Source organism: Nesoenas mayeri (assembly GCF_963082525.1).
Source record: "Nesoenas mayeri genome assembly, chromosome: 1".
Lineage (NCBI taxonomy): Eukaryota > Metazoa > Chordata > Aves > Columbiformes > Columbidae > Nesoenas > Nesoenas mayeri.
In genome coordinates, this window is record NC_137541.1 from 886318 (window position 1) to 902471 (window position 16154).

A 16154-nucleotide genomic window follows, 5' to 3' on the forward strand; every position below is an offset into this window, starting at 1 on the left:
GCCCCAGCTCTCTCAGCCTTTCCTCGGCACAAAGATGCTCCAGACCCCTCAGCATCTCCGTGTCCCTCCCTGGACTCTCTGCAGTGACTCCTCGTCCTTCTGGAACTGGGGAGCCCAGCACTGGGCCCAGTTCTGCAGATGGGGCCTCCCAGGGCAGAGCAGCGGGGGAGGAACAACCTCCCTGACCTGCTGCCCACACTCTTCCTCACCCCCCAGGTACCACTGGCCACCGAGCACAGCGCTGGCTCGTGGAAAATACCAAGCCACTGTCTGAGAGAGGGCTCGGTGAGTCAGACTGACTGGACGCCTTCCCAACACAAGCTGTATTTTATTTTGCACAGAGGCTGAGCCCCCCAGCCCGGTCTGGAGCCGCCTGAACCACCCGCTGCCTCCAAAACCTGCCAAAAGGGTTCATAATCCTGCACAGGGAACCCAAGAACATGTGCATGTAAACACTTTCATGATGAGCTCCCCCCTTCATCTTGGTTTGCATTAAAGATTTTGCTTCTTGAGAAATGCCTGTTTGTCCCCGCCTGCCCCTGTTCTCAGTCTGGCTGTTTAACATGAGGAAAGGTTTCCCCTTCCACCCCTCGGCACACGGGATCAGGGATATGAACCACCCGCTGACAGCATCCCCCACATCTCAAAAAAGGGCTCAAAAATACGGGCTGGTTAACTGACGCAGTCGAGTGTCCTGCGGGGACAGGGACAGGGCTGGATCAGCACTGGGGTGGGACGGGGATCCCCCTCCCTCTCCTCTGGTAAACACACCTGGATCCCAGCAAAGACCACAAGTCTCCATCACTCAGCATTTCCAGCGCCCATGAGCTCTCAGCGCTAAGGAAAGCGCCGCATGTAACACCTCATGTCGCACCCAGCGTCGCACAGGACGTGCACAAAGAGATCGGCGTGTGCCACGTCCCGGTTCAAACCCCTACAAATCTGCATTTGTAGGACACAAATACAAGACTAACGCTCCCGATTCCATCTGGTAATTCACCTTTTAGAGCTGAAACCTTGCAAAAGCAGCCACGTCCAATTCCAAGGTATTGCACAAAGTACTTCCTGGCGTTCACTTACATGGAAATAGTCACCTAAAGGGGCTGAGCAGCCAGCCCAGCTCACAACGAACCTCAGCAGTTCTGCCCCTTCTTCTGGGGTCTCCAGCAACAACAGCAGCGACCCACGCTGATCATAACCAACGCTGATTGTTCCCACACCGACAAACTTGCCTGTTTTCATTTATTTATACGCAGAGCAAGGTTTTATTTTTATATAAACTTAACAAAGACAAACTTCAGATTCCAAAATGTAAATATTTTCAAGTATACATTTAGTTAAAAATGTATAAACACATCTTGCTATGAGGACCAAACACACCTGAAGAGCTCAGCCCCATAAGGAAGAGGCTGTTCCAGCGAGCTGGCTCTGTAACTGCGGGGCGCTGGGATGGGCGGGTGCCTGTGCAGCACACTGAAATCTCACCTTTCAGCCACAGAATCACTGAATTTGGTTGGAATAGACCCTTAGGACCATCAAGTCCAACCATAACCAACTCCGGCACTGACCCATGTCCCCAGACGCCTTTTCAGCCCCGCAGGGACGGTGACCCCAGCACCGCGCTGGGCAGCCTGTTCCAACGCCACACAGCCCTTTGGGGAAGAATTTCTTCCTGACATCCAATCTCAGCCTCTGTACAGCTCATTACGTTGTGGGTTTGACTGTTGAAAATCAAGCTCAGCAATTTATAACTCAGAGCAGAAAGCTCTTTGCTTACAATTTGGATAAAAACCTTCTAAAGGTACTTTTGAGATACTGATCATTGTGCTTGCAAAGTCTGGAACAAAGAGCAAGAGAATTTTTGGTTTTAGACAACCTCAGTGTTGAATTATTAAAAATAAAGCATCAACCTTCAGAGAACTCACTAGAAACACCGCCGGGGGAACTGTTTCCCAGCACCCGAAGGCCTGTCTCCCGGGACCACAAAGGCCACACTCGGCGTCTCCAGCCTCGGGGTCTCTCATTCGTACGGGACAGAAAGCTGTCCTGCTTTTGTTCAAAACAAGGTTCTCTTTGAGTGAATTTGCCTGTGAGCTAAAGCTTTCTTATTAAACGCGCTCTCCTGAAAAGCAAGATACTGATTTGGGTAGCCACAGCAATGGAATGCGAGGTCATTAATAGAATGGACACACATCTTGCGAGAGGGGCAACGAGAAAGAGGTGACCAGAAACTGGCCAACCGAGCAGAACATCCCATTCACGTCATACTTCACATAAAAGTGCGAGATCACGAGGATCTCGTCCCTTTTCCTTATGGCGAATTAGCAGAGGACCTTGCAAGTTGTCCCTGCGAACTGAAGCCAGTGACAGACTGAATCCAGCTCCGCTCGGCTGCAGAGTCCAGTCCAGGACTTCGGGTGCCGGCTCTGCAGTTGCCGGGACTTAACATTGGTTTTGTATATTTTGTATTATTTTCTCTATTCTTATTAGTAGCATTAGTAAAACATTTTGAATGTTTCCAACTCTCTTCTCTCTGTCCTTCTTTTCCTCCCGATCGCCTGTGCTGAGTGGGAAAGGGGCAGAGGAAGGGGCTGAAAGGGGAAGGCAGGGAGAGGGGGTTAACAATACATCTGTCCCGGTTTTATTGTCACCCTGCAATCAAAATCTCGACAAACAGCGGGACCTACTTGAAGCGGATCTTCTCGTCCATGTCCAGGGGCGGCTCGTGCGTGATGAGGGTGACGAGCTGCTCCATGCAGTGCTGCTGGCACAGGAAGTCCAGCAGCTTGCGGTTCTGCGCCTTGCACTCCTGCAGCACGTCATCCTCGTCCATCAGCTCCTGCAGCGTCACATCCTCCTTGTCCAGCAGCTTGTCCACGTGCGACGTCGTGTTCAGGTCGAACTTCCAGAACATGGTGATGGGACACGACTGGCTGCAACGCAGAGCAGGGAGTTAGTTTTCCATCCTCACCGTTTACTTCTCCTTTATAAGTGAGCACAACACTCAATGGTTTTGCACTATGAGGCGCCACTAAAACAACCAGGTTTTTACCCTGTGCTAATAAGCTGCCTATGGCTGGTGGTGCATGAAGGCATGTGAAACTGATGCTCTGCAGAACATGCTCAATTCCACTTATGATTAAAAGGGAAAGGATTTTATGACAGTTATTTCCCCTCTAGTGCTATTAACTATGGACGCAGTTAAGGGAATTGCAGCTTTCTTCCGTAACGTTCTCCAAGATGAAGGGACTGAAGACGGCCAGGAGACCGTCTCCTTAACACACTGTCCCCCCACAGCACGGCTGCGCCTGGAGCGCTGCGGCGCCGGGCAGCAGCTCTGCTGGGAAAAGGCAGAAATCTGAGCAAAGGTCTGACTGCAATCCTTCACCAGCTCCCTCTTCTCCTGCCCCGTCCCTACTGAACCCCACAACACCTCCCAGGAAACCCCACAGCACTTCCCCGGAACGCTGATGCTGAGAATGTGGGAACAGAACCACGAGGCAGCCCGGAGAGCATCAGCTCAGCTCTGCACACAAAACGAACAACTTTCCACACTGGAAAACTAACATGACGTAGGTTACAGCTGTGTAATATCAACAACGCACACAGTATGTGCATCTATGAACCTTAACTGCAAGTAGCTTGAACTAGAGATCAAAGGGCACGTTTGCACACAGAAATGCTTTGGTCCCAAGCCGAAACGCTCTGGTCCGAGGCTGAAATGCTCTGGTCCTGAGCCAAAATGCTCTGGTCCCAGGCCGAAATGCTCTGGTCCCCAGGCTGTTCTCAGGCAGTGAAAGAGCAGTTTGCACTGAAGGCTTTCAGGGCTTTTTGGTATTATTTGTATTTGGCTCACAAGCCAAAACTGAACAACCAATGATTAATGGAAGTAGAGGAATGGCCTCCAATGTCTACATAACAGCAAGGGATAAATGGTGACATTAATTGGGAGGTATTAAAGAAACCTATGGGGCACAGTGAGTGATAACAATGTGAGCAAACCCAGAGCTGGCCCGCTAATAAATATCAACCTTTTGAAAGGCTAGATCATGCTATTCATTTCCAATTCTGAACTCTAACCTTAGAACTTGGCTTAGCAGCCAGTGGTTGTGTTACCTCCAGGGTGGACGGCTGGGCAGGGAAAACTTCAGCTGTACCATAGTGCCGGAAGCGTGTTCCTGCCCGTGCCGAGGCAGGACCCGTCACCCCCGCAGGCCGGGGGGGTCCCGCTGCTCTCACTGCGTCCCGGGACTCGCGAGTTCCCACAGAAATGCCCTAAGTCCCCAGAAACCCCAGCCAGACATGGAGCCCGGGAACAGGCTGAGCGCGGCTCTGTGAACAAGGGCTGCAAGTGAGACTCCACATGGGACAGACACCCACCTGCCACAGAAAACACCTCTGGCCAGCAGCCAGCAATGAGGTTTTGCCACTGTCCTGTGTTTTAATGAGAATATTCCCCTTCAAGCACTTTCTGCTCCATGGAGCCCTGCACTCTGCATCGCCCACCTCCATTCCACTCCCACCCCAGCGCTTGCTTTCCTTTCTCACCCTGGTTTTTCTCCGAGTGAGCTCTGTTAATGATCTCTTTCCAGTTACTTTTGAACGGTCACTAAGATATCAAACAAGACCGCGCTCAGACTGTCCCTAAGAAACTCTTCCAGGGCTGTTTCTCTTGCTTAACACGTCCCCTTTCCCAGCCCAGCTCAGGGTCTCATCCACCCGGGCTCCTCCGCGGGCCCTTCACGATCCCACCGGCCCAAACCACCTTAATGGTCACCACAAAGAAACAAGGTTTACTGAACTTCTTTTATTTAGAGTATCGGCTGCCAAAGAGCGAGCTCGGATGAGCTCGGTACAGTTTAAATTACTGATTTTCACTTCATTTTGCTTTGTTGTGTTTTTGACTGTTCTCTGCAAACTAGAAGCAGCCTTCCTTCATCCCCAGTAACGCTTTCTGCATCCTCAGGGAGTACAAGGTGCCTCGAGTTCCTCATCAGCACACGTCTGCGCTTCAAAAAGCAGCAAAGCCCTTTATCCAGCTGGGAGTTTGCACACAGCCATTCACTTCCAGCTCCTGTTCAGCGTTTCAGGTTAAATCCCTCCCCAGACACTGTCCCATCCTGCCCAGGCCCCGCGGCTCTGCTCCGTGTACGGGATCCTACGGAAAGGGAACAGCAGTGTCTGGAGGAAGGAGCCAGTGGGACCACGAGGGGACGGATGGTCTGTGGGCTAAGGAATAAAGCACCACTAATGGGAAAGACAATAAGAGGATAACGGTTATTCCCGCTGACCAAGCCAACGAGCTCAGCTCAGACACCATAAACGCTCTATGTAATAACACCATTCAGCTAAGGCACGTTTCTGACCCGCAGTAAATCGGACGGGCGCTGTCGAGGCACCCCATCCCCGGATCATTGCGATACAAGCGCGTGATTCTGCACGCCAGGATCACGACGCTGTTTTTAACCCACCCCACATTCCTGTTTCCGCAGCATCACTGACTCCAGCTGTTCACTTCGCTTTCTCCAGCATCCAAAAACATCACCATGCCAGAGCTTTGCCAGTCCCACCCCCAGTGCCGATAGGTTTTTGCAGTGATCTTTGTGAAGAGCCCACAGAAAACACTGCCTTTGTGCTCCAGGAAGGTTTCCTGCAGAAGGGGGAGCTGCCTTCCAGCCACCACTGCAGGCCAGGTTAACAGGTTATGTCGAGACTCACAAGTTTTTAGTTCCATGGTTAAATATCTGGGTCCCTGGCACTGTAACTTCCACACTGAACCTCCAGCTGAAGGGCTCATAGGAACTGCTAAACAGAACACTCCAAAAGAAACACTAACTTCTTATTTCCTTTTACCAGTGAAGTTATTGACATGCACCTTCTGTCCTATCTCAGGTCAAGGATTCTTCACCACGTGTCTCCAAAAGAAAGAGGATTCATCAGACGACACTTGAACAGCTCCGCTCCTGGGATATTTGATAACGAACCCCATGGAGCTCCACTCGGCGCTTCAAAACCCGCCAGCGCTCGCCCTCCTGTTCAGAGCTCGCTGCCACCTCAGCCGTCTCCTTTCCTTTCACGTCTTTATCCCGGAGATGGAGAAGAAACCAAGAAAACCATTGCAAACCGTTCCCTTCCGTGAGCCAGCGCTGCCGATGGGATGAAGCCCTATTTGAGTGTATCGGTGCTGCAGGACTCGATTATAAAGGGAACACTGAAGGTCTGAACGATCAGGCCATGCGAGGCACAGCCCCCCAGCACCACCTTTGTATATGTGATGGGAAGCGTGTGGTCTCAAGCAGCAGCAGCCAAGCGGGATCCGGATCAAGCGCCGTGTCTGGAAAACCACCTTACAAAGGGCCTTTTAAACCGCGGGTGTCAACGCTCCCAGTCGAACCTCCAGCACCTGCTCCTTGTAAACCACCTACGGAGAGCAGGGCTTGAATTGGGATGGGCCCGAGCTCAGAGGTACTGGGGAAACTGGGGTGAAATGGGGGAAAAACGGGGGAAGGCATCCAAAGCAGCAGCTTGCGCAGCCCTCCCCGCGGTCCATCCACCGCCCAGGTGAATCCCAGCCTTTTGGGAACCAGTCCCCCCAAAACAGCATAAAATATGACCCAGAAAGAAGTGTTTTCTAATTCAAACTGTTTAAATCAACAATATGTTGGAATTTAAAAATACAAATGTTATTTTCTAGCAGCAAGTAAGAGCTCCTGCATCCGTCTGCTCGGCTGCTGAGACCACCCAGGCCACTGAAATTGGGAGCTGGGAACAGACACCTGAATTTGGAGCTGTGTGCCGCACGGTGACAGTGACACGGTCCGGCTGTGGAGCGTGTTCCTGACAAACTGCGCCTCAGGTATTTTGAACTAACTGTGCTCAGTTATGAATTCATCTAGTGAAAAGCTGGCAACAAAGGCCTTAAAATAAGAATGTTTGGGTGCACAGTTAACCCAAATGCATATAGATTCCATGCGTGTATGTGGAATACACATGTAAACGTCGCTTTACAAATTCATATCTGTTATAAACCTGTCAATCTGACATTTTTTCAGAGCGTTTTACAGGTGTATGGGAAAGCTGTCTGGTCTACAGGAGCCGGGCTGACAAGCTGTGCTTAGGAAAGGGAGACGACTCGTCTCCCCAACCTCCTGCTGCAGACACGGACTGAGGAGAATCAGAGAACCACAGAACGTCCTGGGCTGGAAGGACCCGTAGGGATCAGGGTCCAACTGCTGTCTCTGCACAGGACACCCCCCAGGTCACCCCGTGTGTCTGAGGACGGTGTCCAGTCTCTTGAACACTGTCAGGTTGGGCCGTGACCCCTCCCTGGGAGCCTGTTCAGTGTCCAGCACCTCTGGGGAAGAACCTTTTCCCCATGTCCCACTGCCCCTCCCCAGCACATCTGCTGCCGTTCCCCGGGCTCTGTCCCTGTCCCAGAGCAGAGCTCGCCCTGCCCCACGGCTGCAGCTCCTCCCTTGTCCCGCTCAGTCCGCACAGAGGCCACAGGATGGGCCGGGCTCGGTGCGCCCGTGCTGGAGCTGTTTGCTGCCTGTGATCAGTCCCTGTCTCCCATGTTTCTGCAGCTCCCTGGCAGATCTGCGCCATGATCTCCCCACGACAGACGCGAGGCTGACAGGTCGGTATTGCTCAGGGTCCTCCTTTCCACCCTTGCTGAAAATGGGTGGGATGTGTCCCTCTGTGCAGCCACTGGGACCTCCCCCGAGTGCCAGGCCCCTTCAGCTATGATGGACCGTGGCTCGGCAACTCCATCATCAGTTCCCCTGGGATCCTGGATGGAGCTTGGGACCTCTTGGGGATGTTTCTCGGGTGGTCTCAACCCTGATCTTCAGACTGCCGTGAGGTTCGGGGCCTCCGGAGGTGTGGGAAGAGGGATCAGCACTGAAAACTGCACAAGAAAGGCTGTTGAGCACCCCAGCATTCTCCGTGTCAGCCATCACCAGTTCTCCTGGCTTATTTATTTGGGGGATAGCTGTGGATCTTCTTTAATCTTCCTTTTCTGGCCAATGGACCTGTAGAAGCCCTTTGCATTACCCTTTGCATCCCTTCCTGTGGTGGTTTAACCCGAGGGGGCAGCACAACCACGCAGCCGCTCACTCACCCTCCTGCACCCCCCATGGGAGAGAATCCAAAGGGAAGGGAGGAACTTGGACTGAGAGAAATACAGTTTAATAAAATAACAAAATACTACTAACTACCAGTAAATATATACATAAAATAGAAATAAAAGATACTCAAGGCAATTCCTCGCGAACTCCGTCCCCAGCGAGCAGCCAGTCCCAGGACAGCAGCACCCGCTCCCCACAGCGAAAAAAGAGGAGAAAGGCAGAAAGGCCTCTGCAAAATGGCAAGAGCCAAACTAAACATCCCGCACCAAAGATTCCCCGGGCTCCGACAAAAACAGAGCGAAGAGAAGAATGGAAGAGCAAACTGAAAGGTCCCAGCTCTCCTTAAATAATTAGCGTGATGCTAATGGGCTGGAATACACTCATTGCTCAGTGTGGCTGTCAGTCAGGCTCTGTCTGTCCATCCCCTCCCTCGCTGCCTCACACCCGTGGGCAGAGCTCAGAGCAGCCTCGGCTCTCCCACCAGAGCAATTCAAACATGAACTCTGTGCTGGGCTGGTAGCTCTTGTTCTCAAACCAAGTCCAAATAATGAGCGTGCGAGCTGTGGAGAAGAACGGGTTCTAACTGCCTGGAGAAACGAACCCGCACACCTCCCAACGCACTGAGACTCTGCAGACCTGGACGGTCCAGAAGAACTGCCCACACCAACGGCAACGCCTCCAGCACCGGGACGGTGGGGACAAGGACACACCACGACCCTCGCCCCGGCGGCACCACCGCACCAAGGAGGAGCCTCCTCCGAAACCAGCCGGGAAGCAGCACGACACGTACACACAGTACAGCTGTGCACAACACCCGGCGCACCCGTGCACAACACACAGTACAGCTGTGCACAACACCCGGCGCACCCGTGCACAACACACAAGTACAGCTGTGCACAACACACGGGACACCCGCGCACAACACACAAGTACAGCTGTGCACAACACACGGGACACCCGCGCACAACACACAGTACAGCTGTGCACAACACCCGGCGCACCCGTGCACAACACACAAGTACAGCTGTGCACAACACACGGGACACCCGCGCACAACACACAAGTACAGCTGTGCACAACACACGGGACACCCGCGCACAACACACAGTACAGCTGTGCACAACACCCGGCGCACCCGCGCACAACACACAGTACAGCTGTGCACAACACCCGGCGCACCCGCGCACAACACACAGTACAGCTGTGCACAACACCCGGCGCACCCGCGCACAACACACAGTACAGCTGTGCACAACACCCGGCGCACCCGCGCACAACACACAGTACAGCTGTGCACAACACCCGGCGCACCCGCGCACAACACACAGTACAGCTGTGCACAACACCCGGCGCACCCGCGTACAACACACAGTACAGCTGTGCACAACACCCGGCGCACCCGCGTACAACACACAAGTACAGCTGTGCACAACACCCGGCGCACCCGCGTACAACACACAGTACAGCTGTGCACAACACACAGGACACTCGCATACAACACACAGGACACCCGTGCACAACACATCTGTGCAGAACACACAGGTACACCCGTGCACAACACGCGGGACACTCGTGCACAACACGCGGGACACCACACGCGGGACACCCGTGCACAAAATGCGGGACACCACACGCGGGACACCCGTGCACAAAACGCGGGACACCACACGCGGGACACCCGTGCACAAAACGCGGGACACCACACGCGGGACACCCGTGCACAACACGCGGGACACCACACGCGGGACACGCGGGGCACAACACGCGGGACACCACACGCGGGACACCCGTGCACAACACGCGGGACACCACACGCGGGACACGCGGGACACCACACGCGGGACACCACACGCGGGACACCACACGCGGGACACCACACGCGGGACACCACACGCGGGACACAACACGCGGGACACAACACGCGGGACACAACACGCGGGTACACCCGTGCACAACACGCGGGACACAACACGCAGGACACCCGTGCACAACACGCGGGACACAACACACAGGTACACCCGTGCACAACACGCAGGACACCCGTGCACAACACGCAGGACACCCGTGCACAACACGCATGCAGTACATGGATTTCTGCATGAAGCACGCACCGTCTTCTGCAACATCCATCTGCTGAGGCACGTGAGAATGTATTTAGAACAATACAGGACAGAGGGACAGAGAAAAGCTCTACGTGACGGAGTTACACCCCTACGAACGTTCCAGTTTGAGCTGTATCAAGAAACAAACTAGTGTGTCTGTAACATAACTAAAAATGTTCACTTCACCTCCTTCCAAAAGGCTGCTGTGCAAAAACACACACTGAGTAACAGGCCAGGGGCCAAGGGAACCAGCCAGGGACTCGCTGAGCGTGAGGAGCACAATAAATGCTACACACGGTTTCTAATGTGAGAAGTGACTTCCAAAGATTCAAGACGCTGTTTCCCATATGTGCTGACCTTAAGACACCTACTTCCAATATTAAACACCAGAAATCACTAATAAAGTTAGGGAATACAAGATAACTGTATGAAACACATCCTATTTCTCTTGCGATTTGGGCCACTGCACACCTCAATAAAGAAAAAAAGAAAAGACATTAAATCAGGGGCATCTGATGACAAGAAATTTAACAAATGCAGACTTCCACACAAAAGGCCACAAAGAAGTGATGCTACCTGCCAACTTCAACCATTTCCCGTACCTAACCATCAAACAGTCTGCTCTGGGCTCCGGGCCCTGGGGGTGGTTAATGGCATTTGATCAGGGGCTGTCCCAGGCCCCCACCCGGCAGGAACACGGGGCTCCCTGAGGCCACAGGGCACGTTCTGCCCCCCCGCTGCTGCAACAGCTGCTGTTAGAAATGGGAGTGTTACACAGAATCACAGAACCCCGGAATGTCAGGGGTTGGAAGGGCCCTGGAAAGCTCATCCAGTGCAATCCCCCCATGGAGCAGGAACACCCAGATGAGGTTACACAGGAAGGTGTCCAGGCGGGTTGGAATGTCTGCACAGAAGGAGACTCCACAACCCCCTGGGCAGCCTGGGCCAGGCTCTGACACCCTCACCCCAACAAGTTGCTTCTCCTCTTTCAGTGGAACCTCCTGTGTTCCAGTTTGCACCCATTGCCCCTTGTCCTGTCCCTGGTTGTCACCAGCAGAGCCTGGCTCCATCCTCCTGACACTGCCCCTTTCCATATTGATCCCCAGCAATGAGTCCCCCCTCAGTGTCCTCTTGTCCAGCTCCAGAGCCCCAGCTCCCTTAGCCTTTCCTCACACGGGAGATGCTCCACTCCCTGCAGCATCTTGGTGGCTGCGCTGGACTCTCTGCAGCAGTTCCCTGTCCTGCTGGAACTGAGGGGCCACAGCTGGACACAAGATTCCAGGTGTGGTCTCCCCAGGGCAGAGCAGAGGGGCAGGAGAACCTCTCTGACCTACTGACCACCCCCTTCTAACCCACCCCAGGTCCCATTGGCTTCCTGGCCACAAGGGCCCAGTGCTGGCTCATGGTCACCCTGCTGTCACAGAACCGCAGGGTGGTTGGGGTTGAAGGGACCTCAGGAGACCATCCAGTCCAACCCCGCTGCTAAAGCAGGGTCACCAGAGCAGGTCGCATAGGATCATCTCAGGGATAGTTTCAATTATCCCGATAAAAACTAAACGAATAGGACTCCAGATTCATTAACCTTTGCACTCAAGGGCAGGCTTGCTCTGCAGCTCTAGCGCATTCTACCAAGATTCCAACACGATCTGTCACAGGCATCTCTGCTCAGAAACGCAATACAGCGTGTCCAGAGCTCTGTGATTTCCCTGCCGTCCTTCCCTGACAGTCACCAACCTCCCGCACCGCGTCCCGGCATGAGGAGCAGTTAAACCAGGAACACAATAACTGCTTTGGTACCAACAGACACTCAATCTGGCACCACCAGGCCACCCTGCTTCCCTCGCTCCTCGACTCTAACTCATCTATTTGACCTTCATCTCTAGGTGAAGACGACTTGGCCGTCAGGGTCTGAGCAACGTCTGAGCGACACTTTCCGCAAAGTCCGGAAATAAGGACCGAACACAGACACATAGAAAGCAGCACCAAAAAACCTCTCCCTAAGGTTTATAAAAACCTGCTGAGCAAACTCAGACCAACTCGCCTATGGCCACATCACAGATACTTCATTAAGCCTTCTCGGTATCTAAGGTGATTTATTCTATGTCCAGCAAAGCACCACAGTATAATACAACAAGGCTCCGATGTGCTGGGAGTTTCAGGGCTGTCACAAGTACCGGGGCCCAACAGCAGAGTCCAAAGCAGTCGCCTGAGCCAGAGCGCTGCTGGGATGAGAATGCGGGAATGGGCTTTATAAGTACCCTTAATAGGAAAAAAAGTCCTTCAGATTGTTACATTTCAACAAATTGCCGTTTCTTAGGTGCGGATGATGAAATAGCCTGTTCTGACATTACCAGCAGTCCGGTAGTTTTCATTCTGAAAGAGCTTTCCGTTCTCCAGTTCAGTCCAAGTCTATTAAACGATGAATGGCCGTTTTTCCCCCAGGGTGTGATCAGATGACAGTGTGGGGTGGCCTTTCGATGTCACCTCTGATGTGCTCCCAGAACGTGTCCTCAGCGCCGGGAGCATCTCCCAACCGCCTTTGCCACCTTTGCCCACACGACTTGGAAACTACTTTGCCCCAAGTTACTCCAGCTACAGACACCTGCATTCCGGGCACACGGGACGCGTTGCTGGGTTCCCCTACCCCCAAAACAGGCCTGAGATGGGAAGAATTTATGAAGTCAGCAGGCGAGGAGTCCAACAGACCCCAAGCCTCAGCTTTGGGCTGATGACAATCCCCCGTAAATGAAGAGGCTTTTATGATTTTCTGGAAATGCAGGAATTTGTTTGGTCAGGATTTCTTGATTTCTCAGATCTTCCCAGAAAAAGCAAAGCCCTGAGCTGCCCTAAGGACCAACACGCGGGGCAACACGCGGCGTCCACCGAGGACAACGCATGCACCTTCTGCTCCACAGCCCCATTTCTTCACGCAGCATCTTCAGCCGCATCCGGAACCTCCTGTTTGAGAAGGAGCAGTGAGCACACCCTGTGGCTGTGCCAAACCTTTCCAAACCCACAGGGGCTTAAACCCAGAGTGTGCTCTGACCTTCAACCACAGAGCTTCAAATTGTTTGGGAAGGACTAAAAAGCAGGCGGTGTGAATTCACCAAGCATCGTTCCTCCTGCCACCCACCCTGCCTTGTCAATAAAACACAAGGGGCTCGCGTTCGCCGCTCCGCCGCCCCTCTCGCAGCCTCGGGTACCACCTCTCCAGCACACCGGGCACGCTGAAAACGTGCTGGAAAGCACAAGAAGGGAATAAAGCTCAAAGGACGCGGTGGACGCCAAGGGCAGCGCGCAGGCTGGCTGCAGCGAGCTCCTTGTGCGCAGTGAAATCACCGCTTCAATTTAAATTGTGTCAGAAGCACGTGGGGACGGTACAAGTTAAGGAGTGAGAGAAGTTACAACTTCAAGCCGTGTACAGATAAATTCAAAGGAAGCTGCTCTAAGATGAGTTTTAGGAAACATTACATTGGAAAGCTTTTTCTATACATACCAAGTCAGAGTTAAGCCTCAGTCGTTATTTTAACCTGATCTCTACAATGAAATACCCGGTAACTTTATAAAACTTATTTAAAAACAAAAGGGTGCGAACAAAAAGGAGCATTTGGTAGAAGTGATGACTTTTCCTTAAAGATGACAGATCAGTTCCCTGGATAAACTCAGGGCAGGCAATAGAGACAAGTGCTCTTTGGACCATAACTGAATAGTTATCATTCAAAATGAACGTGAAGTTTCTCATCTCACCAGCCACATGGACTATCTGCTTGTCCTCCCTCCACCTCATACCACCAGCAGCTCATTCCTGCCGTCCACCGCAGTTCGCCTATTCTGCCCGTATTGAAGTTTCCGGTTTTACAAAAGGGAGGAAGCCCTGAGCTGTGCAAGAGATCAACAGCTGCAAATATCTTGGAATGAGCTTTGCAGAGGGGGAAGACGGGCAGAGCCACCCCAGAGCTGCCCAGGCCACGGAGATACTGCAAACAGCCCCGACTCATAGCTCCTCCAGCTCCACTTTCCTTCCACAACAAGTGAAAAAAGAGCTAAATCAGGGTCTGAGAACACGTGGATAAACAAACACGTGAGGGCCAAGGTTCACGTTCTTGCTGCTCAAGAGAACTCCTGCTGGTTTGCTTTTAAAGCTGTTTCTAGCTCTTATATTAGGGGAAAAAACCCCAAATGAATGCACTCATTCTAAGTGCTGAAACAATTTTTGTCCATTCCGCAGGTTTTCTGCAGCAGAAAAGGCAGCGGGAACCGCCACGGCCCGGCTGCATCGGCAAACTGCGGATGTTCGGCAGGGCCTGGACCGCTCGGAGGCCCAGCGGGATGTGGGACGGACAGACGGCCTCATCCATGGGACGGGGGTGACGGGGCCACCGCTGGACGTGCTGCTCGTACCCCGCTGCAGAGACTCAGCGCCTTCGCTTTCTCAAGTGCTTTAACGAGCTGTGAAGCAATCACTGACCTTGACACTTGTCATTGTCTCCAAATCACAGCCAAGAGTCCCCGCTGTTCACGCTTTGCTTTTGGTTCAGGAGGGTTTGTACAGATGTCAAACACAAGCTCCACGCTGCTGACCGAAGCCGGGAATTCAGCCGCAGCCGCACGGCTGGTGCACAGGTACAGGTAATTTTATCTGGTCGACCCGTCTACTGAGCAGCTTCCTTAAGATCATGTTCTGATTTACATGCTAAATAATCCAGGTATACTTTCAATCTTCATGCATAAGGAGCACTTGCCCTGTCCTGTGCATCTTTAATACTGTAATATCAGAGCAAACTAGGAAACGTGTGTCGACAGACGGCTATGGAGCGAGAGGAGGCTCCGAGATGGGCTGGAGCAAGTTCCACACTGCAAAACTGCTCTGGAGAGCGGGGGAAGGCTCACAGCACCTGCGCTGTCCCACCCAGAGCAGCTCCATGTCCCACTCAGAACCCCAGGCTGGGGCTCCAGCTGCTTGCAAACAGCAGGTTCGTGGGCAGGTCAGCGGGAAGAGCCAGCGAGCTCTTCCACAGTCACGCCATCGCAAATAGAGAGAGGACAAGTCCAACCTTAATGGCCGCTGCAAGAAACATGGCACCTTCCAAACGTTTTGTACAGAGAACAGATGGGATTCACGGGTGAGATGAAGAGCTCTGGAGGCGGGTGGGGGCTCTCCACACACACACAGAGGACAGGCAGCCCTGCTCCAGCTAACGGGGGATGGAGGGCAACAAGGGGGGCAGCAAGGGGGGCAGCAAGGAGGGAAAGGAAAAAAAAGAGCGAGTGTGCTAAGCAGCAGGAGAGCAAGAAGAAGAACTGCCCAGCAGTAGCAAAAGCTGCTACTGGTTTGGGATGAACTGTTGCCCCTTTTAGCGCACGCATTTAGTGTTTGCATTTAGCACATGCATTTAGCACACGCATTTAGCACACGCATTCAAAGCCTGCACCGGTACACTCAGGTTTAATCTGGGGAGGCCCACAGGTCCCTCCAAAGAGCCGCTCCAGCTGCCGTGTGCTGCAACGCCCACCTGGAAACAAACCGCTCTTGCTTTTCCCAAGCCCTCCAAAGTTGCCTGTATTATTTCTGAACTCGTGTACCTAACTAAAGGAAAAGCCAAAGATGGACGGGAAGAAGTCCTCTGGAACTACGTGCTGCCGGTTTTGCAGATTAACTGCTTTCTGGAGAGCATTTCTGAGCTGGATCCGTGTGGAATTAAACACCTGCTATTTGCCAACACCACACGGCAGGAATGTTTTCATATAGAGAAGGTGCGCGGGGGCTTCAATGAAGCAGCAGAACGCGAGGAGCCATTCCTGGCTGCACACAGGTTGAAAAACAAACAGAATAACATTTTCTATGTATGATCCAAAGGAATTGCTACTTTTTGTCTCATTCAAGCAGAATGTCCCAAGTCTCTGTTCTCTGTGAGGTCTGTAATGA

The 16154-nt window shown here is 52.9% G+C and overlaps 1 protein-coding gene across 2 annotated transcripts in view; it reads right to left on the reverse strand.

Moving 5' to 3' along the window:
- Nucleotides 1-16154, reverse strand: part of PPP6R2 (protein phosphatase 6 regulatory subunit 2) — a 98186-nt gene that overhangs the window by 50468 nt on the left and 31564 nt on the right. For both annotated transcript variants that reach the window (XM_080343986.1, XM_080343987.1), the window contains exon 3: nt 2688-2933. In XM_080343986.1, the coding sequence (XP_080200112.1) occupies nt 2688-2914 (227 nt within the window). In that variant the 5' untranslated portion in view covers nt 2915-2933. The remainder of the gene's footprint in view (nt 1-2687; nt 2934-16154) is intronic.